Genomic DNA, 17,678 nt, shown 5'->3' on the forward strand with positions numbered 1-17,678 from the left:
TTGCTTTACAGTGCTGTGTTTTTTTCTGCGGTACAACTTCAATCAGTCATAATTAGGTGTGTATATGTATGTGTGTATATATATATATACACACATACATATATCCTCCACATTTATCAGTCAATCCTTGACATTCCACTGTGAGAGCCTCACCTTCTCTCTTTTTAATTTATTTCTGTTATCAGCATGGACTTACTCCTATTTTTTCTAGTGGTTTCTAATGCACTACTGTACCTAGCTATTCTGGTGTTGTAATTGTCCTAGATATGGCCAATGGGAGCCCTTTTGACATGTCGCCTACCATTGTTTTGATCATTTTCTCCCTTTTTTGGCATCTCATGGTATTTCAGGTGCATCTTGTACCTACCCCGCATTTACACTCTTATCAGTTATTTCTCCAAAGAGCCTTGGTTCCTTTTAGTGGGGAAGGGTCAAGATCTGGGTGTTAGTGTGGTCACTGCTACTGGGATGACTTTGCTTCTGGACTTTCTAGTGGACAATGCCAGGGAATACACACATGAATATACATATATGTACAGGTATAAATACATACATTCATACACATGTGCTCAAATGAACATGCTTCTAAATATGTTCAGTTCAGTTCAGTCTCTCAATCGTGTCCGACTCTTTGCGACCCCATGAATCACAGCACGCCAGGCCTCCCTGTCCATCACCAACTCCTGGAGTTGACTCAGACTCATGTCCATGGAGTTAGTGATGCCATCCAGCCATCTCATCCTCTGTCACCCCTTCTCCTCCTGCCCCCAATCCCTCCCAGCATCAGGGCCTTTTCCAATGAGTCAACTCTTCGCATGAGATGGCCAAAGTACTGGAGTTTCAGCTTTAGCATCAGTCCTTCCAATGAACACCTAGGACTATTCTCCTTTAGAATGGACTGGTTGGATGTCCTTGCAGTCCAAGGGACTCTCAAGAATCTCTCCAACACCACAGTTCAAAAGCATCAATTCTTCGGCGCTCAGCTTTCTTCACAGTCCAACTCTCACATCCATACATGACCACTGGAAAAACCATAGCCTTGACTAGACGGACCTTTTTTGGCAAAGTTATGTCTCTGATTTTCAACATGCTGTCTAGGTTGGTCATAACTTTCCTTCCAAGGAGTAAGTGTCTTTTAATTTCATGGATGCAGTCACCATCTGCAGTGATTTTGGATCCCAGAAAAATAGAGTCTGACACTGTTTCCACTGTTTCCCCATCTATTTGCCATGAAGTGTTGAGACCAGATGCCATGATCTTCGTTTTCTGAATGTTGAGTTTTAAGCCAACTTTTTCACTCTCCTCTTTCACTTTCATCAAGAGGCTTTTTAGTTCCTCTTCACTTTGTGCCATAAGGGTGGTGTCATCTGCATACCTGAGGTTATGGATATTTCTCTTGATTCCAGCTTGTGCTTCTTCCAGCCCAGTGTTTCTCATGATGTACTCTGCATGTAAGTTAAACAAGCAGGGTGACAATATACAGCCTTGGCGTACTCCTTTTCCTATTTGGAACCAGTCTGTTGTTCCATGTCTAGTTTTACCTGTTGCTTCCTGACCTGTATACAGATTTCTCAAGAGGCAGGTCAGGTGGTCTGGTATTCCCATCTCTTTCAGAATTTTCCACAGTTTATTGTGATCCACATAGTCAAAGGCTTTGGCATAGCCAATAAAGCAGAAATAGATGTTTTTCTGGAACTCTCTTGCTTTTTCCATGATCCAGCAGATGTTGGCAAGGTTCCTCTGCCTTTTCTAAAACCAGCTTGAACATCTGGAAGTTCATGGTTCACATATTGCTGAAGCCTGGCTTGGAGAATTTTGAGCATTACTTTACTAGTGTGTGAGATGAGTGCAATTATGCAGTAATTTGAGCATTCTTTGGCATTGCCTTTCTTTGGGATTGGAATGAAAACTGACCTTTTCCAGTCCTGTGGCCACTGCTGAGTTTTCCAACTTTGCTGGCATATTGAGTGCAGCACTTTCACAGCATCATCTTTCAGGATTTGAAATCACTCAACTGGAATTCCATCACCTCCACTAGCTTTGTTCATAGTGATGCTTTCTAAGGCCCACTTGACTTAACATTCTAGGATATCTGGCTCTAGGTGAGATAAGCACACCATTGTGCTTATCTTGGTCATGAAGATCTTTTTTGTACAGTTCTTCTGTGTATTCTTGCCACCTCTTCTTAATATCTTCTGCTTCTGTTAGGTCCATACCACTTCTGTCCTTTATCGAGCCCATCTTTGCATGAAATGTTCCCTTAGTATCTCTAATTTTCTTGAAGAGATCTTAGTCTTTCCCATTCTGTTGTTTTCCTCTATTTCTTTGCTTTGATCGCTGACGAAGGCTTTCTTATCCCTCCTTGTTGTTCTTTGGAACTCTGCATTCAGATGCTTATATCTTTTCTTTTCTCCTTTGCTTCTCACTTCTCTTCTTTTCACAGCTATTTCTACATATTTTAGACATCGTAAATTCATGCCATACCTCAGATTTCCATCTAGCCCCACAGGGCTTGCTCTTCTTTTCCTCATTTCATATTTGTATAACCTGTCTTTGCCTATGAGAATCTTAGCTCCTGACAGTAACACATTTACTTGTTTGTTCGGTCTTAAAACTACATCTCAAGCAGTGTCAGAATTCCTTTGGCAAACCACTAAAATTGACAGGTTTTTTTGTTTCTTTCTAGTTGTGGCACCCAGGCTTAGCTGCCTCTTGGCGTGTGGTATCTTAGGTCCCTGACCAGGGATCAAACCTGTGTGCCGTGCTTTGGATGGTGAATTCTTAACCACTGGGCCACCAGGGAAGTCCCTGTATATGGTTTTGTGCTTTTTCCTTTGTTTAGTAATACCTCCTAGAAATCTCTATATCAGATCATTGAGAGCTTTCTTATTCTCTTGTATAGCTGCATTTTCTTTATTGAGTGTCTCTAAAATCATTTACTCAACCAATCTCCTATGCTGGATCATTTGATAGTTCTTGATAGTTTGCAATTATGTATTTTTCCTTCAGTCAATTGTGCATATGTATTTTTATATTGTTGGTGGACTGTCTTTGGGGTATGTTCTCAGGAGTGAGAATGCTCAGTTAAGAGGGTAAGTACAGGTGTGAATATTAGGTGTTGCCTTATTCCCATACCCCAGCCTTTACCCGCAGTTTCTGTGCCATTGTGCATTTCACCTGAACTATTTGTATTTTCCTGTAAATGTTCAAACGTGTGACTCCATTGGTAACATTTGGATCCTGAGGCCATATGACAGTTTGGCTTGGAGTCTTTCAGATTCAATGATGGACTACTAAACTTGTGGTCAAATAGCATAATGTAAGCCCAGAACTCTCACTTCTCTAACTTTGGACAATTTCCTGAACAACACTGAAACTCCCTTTTCTTATCTATGAAGAGAGGATGATAATATCTGTTTTACAGGGTTGTGAGGTCGTACTGTGAATGAACCCAGTCCAAAGCTGGACTTGTCGCAAGCACCGGGTACATGTCTCTGTGTTGGAAGTATCTTGCCCTCATGCACTTAAAGTTTTGCACAGGAAAGGGCTCAGGCAGCACTTGTTATTGAAAGGTGAACAGCTGATGCCACAGCAGGAAGGGGAGCTCAGGTCTTTTCAGGCCCATGGAGTTTCCTATGTATGTTTTTCCATAATTAAGTGAGCCATTCGTTTGGAAGAATGTCTAAATTCTGCTATAAAAATTTTCTGCATTAAGAGTATCAGTAGATAGTACCAGATATGCCTTCATTTTAACAAGCTTAAGTAACATTTGTTATTAAAGTCTTTCAAACATTTGTAAGACTGGCAATAAGGATTAGTTTTCATGAGAAAATGAAACATGCAAGTATAAGAAAGAAATGCTGACATTTAAGGAAATTCTACAGTTTCTTTAAAGAGAAGATGAAGAAAAGATAGAGTAAAAACAATAAAAAAGCAAGCCATCTGGAATCTTGGATTTGCATCTGTGAATTTTTTCAAATAGGAAGAAGAGTAAGTTCAACAAAATAGTTTTCAAAAAAGTTTACTGAAACATGATATAAACATTCTCTAATGTTTTGGCTCCTGTTTTCTCCTTTAAATTCCTGGGAGGAAAAGGAAAAAGGGTAGATGCAACACAATCTAACACATCCCTTCAAATTCTTTAATATATATATTTCTATGAACTAGAAAGAATTATAAACAATTATTCATTAAGCAATTAATTTCTTTGTAAAAAAGGTAAAAAGGTTTTTCATGTTTAGTGTATGATTTGAAATACTACCCACATAGCAGACAAAAGAGTTCTGGAATATTTTTGCTGTTTTTGTTCTTTTATTGTAAAATACAACATATATGTAGGAATGGAAATTAATGTTATTCTTCCAGTGCTCTGTTGAAATGTCCAGTGATTTTTAATTCAAACCATATTATGTGCATTTCAAAAAGAATTTTAAAAATAACTGATGTGTGTGTAGGGGTGTTTATATGTAGTGTATAAAAGCCAAAGTTCTAGAAATAAACTTTTTGCTTATATAAATCAAGGAAAGACCGGCTACCTTAGCAGCTCTTCTAGAGTCACAGTGTAAAATTAGCTCATTAAAAGATCTGAGCATTTAACCTGGTGTTTCCCAAACTTACTTGAACATAGAACTCTTTTTTATGCCAATATCACGAGACGTTAATGTTCAAGAGTCACTTTTTAGAGAGCACTCTGTAAAGAAAAAACAAGATAACGTTAAAAGAACAAGATAATATTTTACTCAGTGTTTTCAAATTCCCTTCTAACTTGCCTTTCCAACTAATAGCAAGATTGATAGTTTTTTTATTGCAGAACTTAGTTGAATTCTTTATATGGCTTTGCACTTGGAGTGAGAAAACAGTGGAAGATATGGGGAAAGTGATTAAAATACTGTGCCCACTGTCTCACATACACAAACATAATTTAATTTTACATTTAGGCTCACCATTTATAAAGATAAAATTTCTCAAAATACTTAAAATTTTGTGATATTTCTTTGGTATTTACTTTTAGTTCAAGAATAGTTTTTTCCATTCTACCATTTGCCTTCCTTTGCTTTATCAGTAATTAAGTTCTTTCAGTCATTTGCTATTAGTCCCCTGATTTTTATTTCATCTGGTGCCTAAAGTAAGTTCATAATTGACAAGTACATATAAATCTTGTAGAAATCGAATGTTTAAAAAAGATCCCATAATACTGTAGTCTTGTAATCTTTGCACTTCTTTTTAGTCTCTCTTCTGTCTCTGTGGATCATTGATAAGGAACCTCTCTGCTGTAGGCCTTTCCAATATTTATGTAATGATTGCATTTTACCATTGTTAGAAGTACTAATCTCTTTTAAGTATTTGACCTTTGCAGTGTCCCTTAGGTTACTTCAATTGACCTTGGAGATGGGATGAATATGTAATGACAGGATTGAGAAGATGTTTATCTCCGGCAGTTCTAGGGAAGCTGGGGAAGGCAAACTGTCCAGTTGTGGTTGCTTCCCAAGGCAGGAGCGAGGGACCAGCTAGAGTAGGGCTTTGTGCAGCGAGGCTGTTGGGCATGGGAGAGGCAGTGAAGCTGGAGCCCAGGGAGAGGTAACTGCGGAGCGTCTTGCAGCGTAAGCACCTCCATGACCCTGTCAGTAAACTCAAGGCCCTTCAGAGAAGTCAGGCTCAAAACAGATTGATTTCTCAAAGCTGCAAAGTGAAACAGCCTGCAAAGATGGGAAAAGAGTGAGAAAAACAGAGGGAGTTAGGTTGGGAATTCATCCATTTCATCTGGGTCCTGAATTGTTACAAATGATGGGATTGGGACTTTGAGCCCCGTTTACTTAGAGATCCACAGTATGATGAACCATCATGTGTTATCTGAGTTAGAGGTGACTTAAGCTTGGTCTGTTTATAAAATAAAAAAAGTAGATTGAGACCATAGTTTTTCTTCTGGCATGAAATGGCTGAAGTTATGAAGGAATTTGAAAAATTTTGCCAAAAGCATGCATTGGATTCTTGGATAAAGTATTTTAGCAATTGGTTGGAATGAACTTCCGAAGTTAAGCAGCTACTTGCGTTTGTATAAACTAATGGAAAGGTGCTAATTGTCCATGTCCTTTTGGAAAAGGTTTAGCAGGTAGTGAGTGAGTGAAGTCGCTCAGTCGTGTCCGACTCTTTGTGACCCCATGGACTGTAGCCTACAAGGCTCCTCTGTTCATGGATTTTTCCAGGCAAGAGTACTGGAGTAGGTTGCCATTTCCTTCTCCACGGGATCTTCCTGACCCAGGGATCGAACCTGGGTCTCCCGCATTGCAGGTAGACGCTTTACCGTCTGAGCCACCAGGGAAGTCACTAAAGAAGTGAAAGTCACTCAGTCGTGTCCGACTCTTTGTGACCCCATGGACTATACAGTCCATGGAATACTACAGGCTAGAATACTGGAGTAGGTAGGCTTTCCCTTCTCCAGGAGATCTTCCCAACCCAGACAGGAATCGAACCCAGGTTTCCCACATTGTAGGCAGATTCTTTACTAGCTGAGCCACAAGGGAAGGAAAGATATTTAAATATCATGTCAGTTACATTCATGTCAGCAGTTACTTTAAGTGGCAAAAATATATAGAATTTATTCAGAATACCTGGCTTTTTTTTTTTTTTTAATTTATTTATATCAACTCACCTTTTAGTATTTGGATCATTCTGCTACAGTGGGACAAAATCCAGGCAGCTGGTGTTAAAGCCCTGTATGAATGGGGGAATGAGTTTATACTTGTCATTGCATGGTGCAGAAGTAATTAGGGGGCCTGTGGGAAACTCTTTTGTTCCTTTAATAAATTTGTACCCAAGGAATGTGTACTGACAGAATGTGGTCCACTGGAGAAGGGAATGGCAAACCACTTCAGTATTTTTGCGTTGATACTGAAAGAGGAACTCCCCAGGTCAGTAAGTGCCCAATATGCTACTGGAGATAGGTGGAGAAATAACTCCAGAAAGAATGAAGGGATGGAGCCAAAGCAAAAACAATACCTGGCTGTGGATGTGACTGGTGATAGAAGCAAGGTCCGATGCTGTAAAGAGCAATATTGCATAGGAACCTGGAATGTTAGGTCCATGAATCAAGGCAAATTGGAAGTGGTCAGACAGGAGATGGCAAGAGTGAATGTCAGCATTCTAGGAATCAGCAAACTAAAATGGACTGGAATGGGTGAATTTAACTCAGATGACCATTATATCTACTACTGCAGGCAGGAATCCCTCAGAAGAAATGGAGTAGCCATCACGGTCAACAAAAGAGTCCGAAATGCAGTACTTGGATGCAATCTCAAAAATGACAGAATGATCTCTGTTCGTTTCCAAGGCAAACCATTCAATATCACAGTAATCCAAGTCTATGCCACAACCAGTAACGCTGAAGAAGCTGAAGTTGAATGGTTCTATGAAGACCTAGAAGACCTTTTAGAAATAACACCCAAAAAAGATGTCCTGTTCATTATAGGGGACTGTAATGCAAAAGTAGAAAGTCAAGAAACACCTGGAGTAACAGGCAAATTTGGCCTTGGAATACGGAATGAAGCAGGGCAAAGGCTAATAGCGTTTTGCCAAGAGAATGCACTGGTCATAGCAAACACCCTCTTCCAACAACACAAGAGAAGACTCTACACATGGACATCACCAGATGGTCAACACCGAAATCAGATTGATTATATTCTTTGAAGCCAAAGATGGAGAAGCTCTATACAGTCAGCAAAGGAGCTGACTGTGGCTCAGACCATGAACTCCTTATTGCCAAATTCAGACTTAAATTCAAGAAAATAGGGAAAACCACTAGACCATTCAGGTATGACCTAAATCAAATGCCTTATGATTATACAGTGGAAGTGAGAAATAGATTTAAGGGCCTAGATCTGATAGATAGAGTGCCTGATGAACTATGGAATGAGGTTCGTGACATTGTACAGGAGACAGGGATGAAGACCATCCCCATGGAAAAGAAATGCAAAAAAGCAAAATGGCTGTCTGGGGAGGCCTTACAAATAGCTGTGAAAAGAAGAGAAGCGAAAAGCAAAGAAGAAAAGGAAAGATATAAGCATCTGAATGCAGAGTTCCAAAGAATAGCAAGGAGAGATAAGAAAGCCTTCCTCAGCGATCAATGCAAAGAAATAGAGGAAAACAACAGAATGGGAAAGACTAGAGGTCTCTTCAAAAAATTAGAGATACCAAGGGAACATTTCATGCAAAGATGGGCTCGATAAAGGACAGAAGTGGTATGGACCTAACAGAAGCAGAAGATATTAAGAAGAGATGGCAAGAATACACAGAAGAACTGTACAAAAAAGATCTTCACAACCAAGATAATCACGATGGTGTGATCAGTGACCTAGAACCAGACATCCTGGAATGTGAAGTCAAGTGGGCCTTAGAAAGCATCACTACGAACAAAGCTAGTGGAGGTGATGGAATTCCAGTTGAGCTCTTTCAAATCCTGAAAGATGATGCTGTAAAAGTGCTGCACTCAATATGCCAGCAAAGTTGGAAAACTCAGCAGTGGCCACAGGACTGGAAAAGGTCAGTTTTCATTCCAATCCCAAAGAAAGGCAATACCAAAGAATGCTCAAACGACCGCATAATTGCACTCATCTCACACGCTAGTAAAGTAATGCTCAAAATTCTCCAAGCCAGGCTTCAGCAACATGTGAACCGTTAACTTCCAGATGTTTAAGCTGGTTTTAGAAAAGGCAGAGGAACCACAGATCAAATTACCGCCATCCGCTGGATCATCAAAAAAGGAAGAGCGTTCCAGAAAAACATTTCTTCTTTATTGACTATGCCAAAGCCTTTGACTGTGTGGATCACAATAAACTGTGGAAAATTCTTCAAAAGATGGGAATACCAGACCACCAGACCTGCCTCTTGAGAAATCTGTATGCAGGTCAAGAAGCAACAGTTAGAACTGGACATGGAACAACAGACTGGTTCCAAATAGGAAAAGGAGTACATATACTGTCTCCTTTCCAAATAGGAAAAGGCTGTATACTGTCACCCTGCTTATTTAACTTATATGCAGAGTACATCATGAGAAACCCTGGGCTGGAAGAAGCACAAGCTGGAATCAAGATTGCCAGGAGAAATATCAATAACCTCAGATATGCAGATGACACCACCCTTGTGGCAGAAAGTGAAGAGGAACTCAAAAGCCTCTAGATCAAAGTGAAAGAGGAGAGTGAAATAGTTGGCTTAAAGCTCAACATTCAGAAAAATGAAGATCATTGCATCTGGTCCCATCACTTCATGGGAAATAGATGGGGAAACAGTGGAAACAGTGTCAGACTTTATCTTTTTGGGCTTCAAAATCACTACAGATGGTGACTGCAGCCATGAAATTAAAAGACGCTTACTCCTTGGAAGAAACATTATGACCAACCTAGATAGCATATTCAAAAGCAGGGACATGACTTTGCCAACAAAGGTCCATCTAGTCAAGGCTATGGTTTTTCCAGTGATCATGTATGGATGTGAGAGTTGGACTGTGAAGAAAGCTGAGTGCTGAAGAATTGATGGTTTTGAACTGTGGTGTTGGAGAAGATTCTTGAGAGTCCCTTGGACTGCAAGGAGATCCAACCAATCCATTCTAAAAGAGATCAGCCCTCCATGTTCTTTGGAAGGAATGATGCTAAAGCTGAAACTCCAGTACTTTGGCCACCTCATGCGAAGAGTTGACTCATTGGAAAAGACTCTGATGTTGCGAGGGATTGGGGGCAGGAGGAGAAGGGGACGACAGAGGATGAGATGGCTGGATGGCATCACTGACTCGATGGACGTGAGTCTGAGTGAACTCCGGGAGTTGGTGATGGACAGGGAGGCCTAGCGTTCTGCGTTTGATGGGGTCGCAAAGAGTCGGACACGACTGAGCCACTGAACTGAACTGAACTTTATTTTCAAGTTTAAATGTTTTTTTTTTTTTTTCTCCTGCATTTTTGGAAACCTAGGTAATATATGTAATTAAATCACACCTTATTTTTGGATGTTCTTGATAAAACATGATGGTGTCTCTGTCACAGAGTAGTCATCAGCAGCCACCATTTCTTGTCAGTGACAATGCCCAGCATGTGGTCCTACCTAATACACTTCGTGCTTCAGTTGCTGACAGAGAGATGTATTGAGAAAGGTGGTAGTTGGGGCAGGGGAGGAGGAGCCTGGGGCTTCCCTGATAGCTCAGCTGGAAAAGAATCCACCTGCAATGCAGGAGACCTGAGTTCGACTCCTGGGTGGGGAAGATCGCCTGGAGAAGGAAATGGCAACCCACTCCAGTATTCTTGCCTGGAGAAACCCATAGACTGAGGAGCCTGGCAGGCTACAGTCCACAGTGTTGCAAGAGTTGGGCACAACTTAGTGACTAAACCACCAGGGGGAACCTGTCTTATACTGGCTATTTTTTTTTTTTTTTTGACAAGACATGCTGCATCTTACTTCCCCAGCCGGGGATAGGACCCGTACCTCCTGCAGTGGAAGCACAGAGTCTTACCCACTGGACCAACAGGGAAGTCCCATGTACTGACTTTATCTTATTTATCCTGATAAACAGCCAGAAACACATTTTCTTAAAATTAATGACCTGTGCATTATATATTGGATAATCCAGTGACCTCAAAACACCGGCATGTTATATAAGAAACTCTTAATAGTGGTTGCCTCTGGGGAGGGGAATTGGAGACAGTGGTGAGAGGGAGGTTTAGTTCTCATTGTGTAACCACTTTGGTAACTTTTGGTGTTTTTACCACGTGTATGTATTTAAAAAGGAAACGTGAAAGAAGAACAATTCCCCTCTAAGCATCCCCATCTCCTGACAGGATGCTTGGTCTCCCTCCTGCCTCCAAGGATCTTCTGTGATTTCCTCTGTGCCCCTTCTTCCTCTGCTCCCCCCTGATTTCTTTTGCTTTTGAGGAAGACATATTCTGAATTCATTTCCTTTTCTTACTCATCCCTACTTTTTAAATCCTTACCCCTTTCATGAAAGCCACTGAAGACCTCTCCCCATGAAATGCAGTGACCTCTTTTCAAGCCCTGTGACCTTTCTGGGTCACTTGAGACCTGCCCTCTCCCCCAACCTCTCTGACACCATTGCCTTCTGGTCCATGTTGACCTTTCTCACTCCTCCTTCGTGAACATCTTCACTGTGATCCCATCATTATCTGTGCTCTCTCCCTGAGCAAACTGTTTTAGATTCTTGGGTAAAATCACCTATACCAGAAGACACAACCTGTCCCCTCACCCTGCCCTTGCATATTTACCGGCCCACTAGGTGTGTGGAGTTCCCAATTCTATGGGCACCTCAAAATCAAAATAGTGTGAGCTATTGTCCATTCCTCTGCCATCCAGATCCCCAGTTTTTTCCACTTGCTATATTTTAGTACTTTGCTGCACCCAGCTCAGAAGCCTAGACTTGCCCAAGTTCCTTCCTCCACCTCACGAAGTTTGGAATTACAGGTTGTCTGCTGTGTAAAATGCGTATATTGGCTCTGTTTCCATCACACCGTTTCATTTTGCAAATAAACTCCTAAATTGGGCAGCCTCATTCTAGATGGACTTGGGAGAAATTTCCTGCATATAAATGTTCTGTCCTTGCTAAAAGGATGTGTGAAGGGGGAGGAATCATTTCAATTATTCCTCTGCATTGACAATTTTGTGTTTATGGAAACCTTATTCCACAGGCATTTCTGCATTTGTGACTTGAGTTTGATTTTTATTTGAAACTAAATTAGCAATTATGTAACTTCACAGAGCTTGTGGTTTATTATTATTTTTGTATGGATACTGTATTTTGCTTGGTTTTCTATTAAGTCACTTTAAAAAATAGTATCTTTTCCTGTATAATTCAAATTACATCTAATATTGCCTCTGTTTCTTTTGTATTAAACTATATAAGTATAAAATAGATATTGTATATGTATAAAATAGATAAGGAACTACCAGATTAAAATAATTGTGAAAATTAATTGCATACCTAGTATATGGCACTTTACATCTGTCATGTCATTTAATTTCTTTCACCCAATAACTTGATGCAGAATGGAGAAACTCAGTAACTTGCCCAGATTACACTGCTGTGATGGTGTTGTCCCTCTTAGCATCCCCTCTTGAGATTCTTTCATATAAGTGTGGCCTGTACATCCCTGAAGAAAACACAGTTAAGAACTGGATTTATGAGTGTCTTCTCTTCTGGGGGGCATTGATTTCCACGTGGTCAGTATTTTTCCTGTTCTGGTTTACATGGTTGGCAGAAGAGTTTTCAGTGCTTCTGCACCATCACTGTGGTTATTTGCAGTCATGGGGTGATGTAGAAAAAGGTAGTAGAGGTGATGGTGTTAAAATTTACATGGAACTTACATTTTGTAATTCTATCAAGAGATAATTGTTCTTCTTTTTTTTTTTTTTTAAATGTGTTAACAATGATTTCTCTGCTTACTTGAATTTTTGGTACCTAGAAGGTGGGTGTCATCTGAAAAATCTTATGGTTTGTAATTTATAATCTCACATTTTTTTCTCTCTTAGTGCAGTGAAACCTCATTCTTTTTTGAAGCTCGAAGTAAAACTGCTTGCAAGCACCTTTGGAAATGTAGTGTAGAATATCATACATTTTTTAGGTATGTTCCTTTGCCTAATAAGTGAAAATTGTGTTTGCTTTTATAACAAGAATTCTATTCTTAGAATAAATTTGGAAGTGTTTCTCTTGTATTAACTTTTTTACATGCACATGTATGTAGATTTTTTTTTTTGTCATACTATAAGAAAGGATCAAGGATGATTGCTTTTTAGGTTTATGTAAAAGTATAGCTTTAGTATTGGTGGGAGTTAAGTGTTCTGCTGTGGACACACTAAAATTAAAATGCCTAACCTGGGAATATGGCTGGGTATGCAAAACTTACAGAAAAGACCAAGGTTGGTCATGTAAATTTTGTAGGTAATAAGGCAGACAGTAGGCAGACAGTCGCCTATGGAAACAGTAAAGAGAGGAAAGGGACTGCGCTGTGGGACCCTCCCAGCGTTTAGAGGACAGGAGCGTGGGGAATGGGAAGTAAGGGAGGCAGATGCTGTGATGAGTGAGGAGCTGGCGTCTGCATTGTGTGCTCCTGGGAGGCCGCAGGGATGCAGGCAGAGAACTGACCGTTGGGTCGTGTGGGCACTGTTTGTTTCACATTCTTACGGTGTAAAGATTAAATTTTATCAGGTAATATTATACATTAAACTATTTTTGGTTTTCAGATTTAAAACTAGATTAATCCTTCCCCTTTTTCCTTTTTGGTTTACACTGAACATTTTTTCCAAATAGTATGATGCTAGAGGAGTAGTGTTATAAAATGATCCACATCTTTGGAGGAGTTTGTGTTCAGAAAGGGATGTAGCCCAAAATGTCTGAGACAGTACCTCTCCATCAGTGGGGCGGGGCCAAGAAACTCCACTTGGAGCTGTGTGTTGAATGTACCATAGAATGGAAAGTACGAAGAGGGGTGAACCATGGCATTAGATATGATCAACTGCCATGACAACCTTGGCTGGGGTTAATCAACATAGTGACAAGGCTTCCAGGAGAATTTAAGTAGAGAAATTAAATTGATTCACAACAAAAGCTTCCTTGTAAGGGTGATGATATATTTAATAGTCTTCAGGAAGTATGAGTATTTTGATATCATACTTGTATAAAATACTAGAATGTGGTTGTTGTTTTAAGTATTAGCTTTAAAATAATCAATTATTATTTTTTGCCAATATGTAGACTGAGTAAAATATTTCAGCTATGTGTTAAGCAGTATTGCACTATTAATATATTTCTACGTAGTTTTTGCTCATGTTACATAAGTATATTTGTAAGTCTTTTTCTAATTTTCTTTTACAAATTCATTAGAATGCCAGAAAATGAATCAAATTCGTTGTCAAGAAAACTGAGCAAGTTTGGATCCATGAGTTATAAGCACCGGTATAGGTAAATGGCATTCTTTTCCTCTGGGGTGTGTGGATGTGTGTATGAATGCATATTTAATCTAACCATCCAGATGCATGCATGCATATTAAAGTTTGTGATCTGATTTTTTTCTGATTTTTTTCACAATGCCAGTGATTTTGATAGGCAATAACAGTTTATTAAACTTTCTTGACAAAAAATGATTTTCTAGGTTTAATGATGTTTAAAGAGTACATTAGCTTGATTAAGTATAGAGTTTTTAGAATGTAGTAGAGCTTACTATCTTCAGAAATTCATTTTGGTCCAATTATCAGTTATTTCCAATTATGTTGTGATTATGAAACAAAATAGATATTCTGAATAGTAGTTTATTGGTATTCTTAGGATATTCAGTTGAGTTCTCTGTTGTAATATCATGGGTCAAATGTTTTCTGTAGTATAATGCCTACAATATAGTAATGCTAGCAAATATATGGTAACTTTATACTTGTACCAAGTGCCATATATTGTGCTAAATGTGTCCCATTTATTGCTTCTTTAATCATTACAGTCTTATTGATGTTATCCTCATACTATGTGAGGAAACTGAGGCTCAGAGACAAGTCACTTCTCAGAGAAACCAGCCAGGAAGTGTTTGTGTTGGGCCCACTATCTGGCAGTCTAACTCCAGACAGAGCCTGTGTCTTTACCGGTTAGTCAGACTGTTGCATGTTGTGGGGAAAGCCTGATTGTCAAGCAGCCAGGCAGGTGCTTGTGAAAATGGAAAGTTTCTATGTTTTGAAAAATAATTTGTTTTGTTTCAGTTCATTCTGTTAACTGGAGAGCCTGTGATGTCGAAGGCAGGGTAATAGGTGCCCAGAGATAGAAAGAATAAGATTTCACCACCTTTACCTTCGGCTTCCCTAGTGGCTCAGACATAAAGAATCTGCCTGCAATGTGGGAGACCTGGGTTCCATACCTGGGTTGGGAAGAACCCCTGGAGGACGGCATGGCAACCCACTCCAGTATTCTTGCTTGGAGAATCCCATGGACAGAGACTGTAGACTGGCGGGCTACATACAGTCCATGGGGTCGCAAAGAGTCGAACACGACTGAGCAACTAACACCTCTGCCTTCAGAGAGCTACAGTATTATTCAGGCAGTGAGACGGTCCCAGGCCCTATAAAACCCAAGCAGCATGCAGAAATGGGACTTGGGAGGCAGGACACTGTTCTGTCAGTCCATTTGAGACATCTCCAAGTGAAATGCTTACTTAGGAGACTTAAAAATCAAACCAGGTCAAGTGTTTGCAAGATAATAATATGTCAGATTTTAGTTCCTTTCTTTTATGAATCACTTTTGTTTATCTTGCTTTGAAACCAGGGATAATCAGTAAAGGAGTGATTAATATTAAATGTTCAGTGCATTAATCTTTATATATTCACTTGGATGTTTCCTCATTTGCTGACTTAACACTTAAGTATTATTATAGATGTTCTGGGTATCTGTAAGAAAGTGTTTATTGAAATCTAAAAATTTAAACTTTAAGTTATCAAGGTTTTCCCCTAGATAGTGATATAATTACAGGAATTTAATGAGAGAGTATTTACTTTTTTATTAAGGAAAACAGCTCATAGTCAGTATTTGGGCTGTTCTTCCCATTGGAACGTAACACATTTCAAGGGTTATAGAGTGAATGTGTAAACCTGTCTCTTTGTCACTGAAATGAAGCTAGTGAAAAAGCATCTGTCTTAATATTCACAATGTTAAATTTGTAATTATGCTGTTTAACATACACTGTAGCTGGTTTCCACAAATTTACCATACCTGATTTTTCAAATTTATTGAAATGCAAATGCTGTTGCTCTGGGAATTATTATTAGGAAGTTATTGGATTTTGCATATTAAATATAATTTCTTCCACAAAAGTAATTAAAGGTAACCTTTGCAAATTGGAAGCTCTGCTAAATCTGTTCTAATTTTGTGGCTGGTGTTAACTGCCTAGTAAATCTTAATGAAATTCGAGTCTCAATGTCTGTATGTAGGAAGCACTGCTAAGTCACTTCAGTCGTGTCCGACTCTGTAGGAAGCACTAACATTATGCAATTCCTGGAAGGAGGATGTTTCATCCCACTATCCAGAGCCAGGCTTAGGCAGGGATGGGTCTCTGACTACTAGGTGGTCACCAGTACATGACTGTTAATTGTCAAAAGTAATAACAGCCAATCCTTAAAAAACATCATATGCCTGTTCCTTTATTTTGAGATGTTCTGGAGGCATCCTGGAAGGAAGGAAGAGTTCTGGAAACAGAAAGCTCCTTACTTTACCCTGTAGGTTTTTAGAGCATGGGAGGTAGTGAATGGCATAACCAGTGGCTGTGGTGTGTGAGTGTGGTTGTCTGTGTGTATAACTCTACATGTGTTCACAGTGGAGTATGTGTGTGTAGGAGTGTATGATAGAGAAAGACAGAGTTCTAGTCTTTACTTTCTCTTTTGCATCTTAGCACTTGCAGAATACCAAGGAGATTCCAACATCTTTAAGAAAAACGCACCCCACTCCATTACTCTTGCCTGGAAAATCCCATGGACAGAGGAGCCTGGTGGGCTGCAGTCCATAGAGTTGCTAGGAGTCGGACACAACTGAGCGACATCACTTTCCCTTTTCACTTTCATGCATTGGAGAAGGAAATGGCAACCCACTCCAGTGTTCTTGCCTGGAGAATCCCAGGGATGGGGGAGCCTGGTGGGCTGCCGTCTACGGGGTCGCACAGAGTCAGACACGACTGAAGCGACTTAGCAGCAGCAGCAGTCATTACTTTAGAGGAGAAAACTTAATTTTAGTGGTATGTGACAGGCAGTCCTTTCAGAAATTCAAAATTAAATTTTTGGGGAAAGATTGAGCTGAAATGTGATAGTCAAAGTCATCTGAAATAGTCTTTGGTTAAATATTTTGTTATACACTGCTCTCTCTTTCTCTGAGCCCCTTAAAAACTAATCTTGCCTCTACCTGTTTTAAGTTTGTAGAGGACTCCTGGTTTGTATGAATGAATGAGTTGTGTAGAACTTATAGTCTAGAATTGAGACTTAGACCTGAGAACCAGCCCCTGCTCCCCAGAACCCCGATAACCTTCTTGCCACATTTCTTGAAGTGTGAAAGAGATCCAGTTCTCCTGAGAACTTACTTTGTGTCCAGTGCTTTCATGTGTGTTACTTTATTAAACACATTCAATGACCCATCAAAGGGGACTTATCCTCATTTGTATAGACAAGATATTTGAGCCCTCTCAAGTCTAAGGTAATTGAACTGAAGACCTTTAGCTACTAAGCAGCAGAGTTGAGATTTGAACCCAGGTGTCTTGTTCTCTTCCCTCTACCCAACCAATGGCTGTTTGTAGCCTCACTTTGGAGTTGAAGAAGGGCTGCTGGCAGGGCCTCCCAGCATGGAATGGGAGTATGTGTGCCGCAGGGCAAGGGTGGGCAAGTGGGTGACACGGGGACAAAGCCCTGTCCTGGCACTGTGGACAGCCACTAGGTGTGTAGGAGCGCCTGTACCAACACTGAAAATCTCTGCATTTGCCCTGTGCTTTTTTGTTACAAGGAAGTACTAAGAATACCATACAGGAGTATTTCTGCTAGGAAATAATACGAACAATAGAAATACAGACAAGGAAAATGAGGTTCTAGGAGATTAAAAGAATAATCTACTGAAGACCACACATTTCTGGTAGAGCTGAGCTTTGAGCCAGGCTTGTAGCTTTAAAGTACATGGCTGT

The 17,678-nt window shown here is 39.9% G+C and overlaps 1 protein-coding gene across 5 annotated transcripts in view; it reads left to right on the forward strand.

Annotated features, from left to right (window-relative positions):
- EPB41L4A (erythrocyte membrane protein band 4.1 like 4A) overlaps positions 1-17,678 on the forward strand; it is a 294,024-nt gene that overhangs the window by 199,471 nt on the left and 76,875 nt on the right. For 4 of the 5 annotated variants that reach the window (XR_003512866.1, XM_027552607.1, XM_027552609.1 and 1 more), the window contains 2 exons: positions 12,520-12,611; positions 13,871-13,948. Coding sequence is in view for 4 of the 5 variants with exons in the window: in XM_027552607.1 (XP_027408408.1) it covers positions 12,520-12,611; positions 13,871-13,948 (170 nt within the window). In the remaining variant the exon portion in view is untranslated. Of the gene's footprint in view, positions 1-12,519; positions 12,612-13,870; positions 13,949-14,730; positions 14,856-17,678 lie in introns of those variants that run through there. The other variant, XM_027552610.1, reaches the window with a different exon arrangement.

Source organism: Bos indicus x Bos taurus, chromosome 10 (assembly GCF_003369695.1).
Source record: "Bos indicus x Bos taurus breed Angus x Brahman F1 hybrid chromosome 10, Bos_hybrid_MaternalHap_v2.0, whole genome shotgun sequence".
In the NCBI taxonomy this organism is placed as follows: Eukaryota; Metazoa; Chordata; class Mammalia; order Artiodactyla; family Bovidae; genus Bos; species Bos indicus x Bos taurus.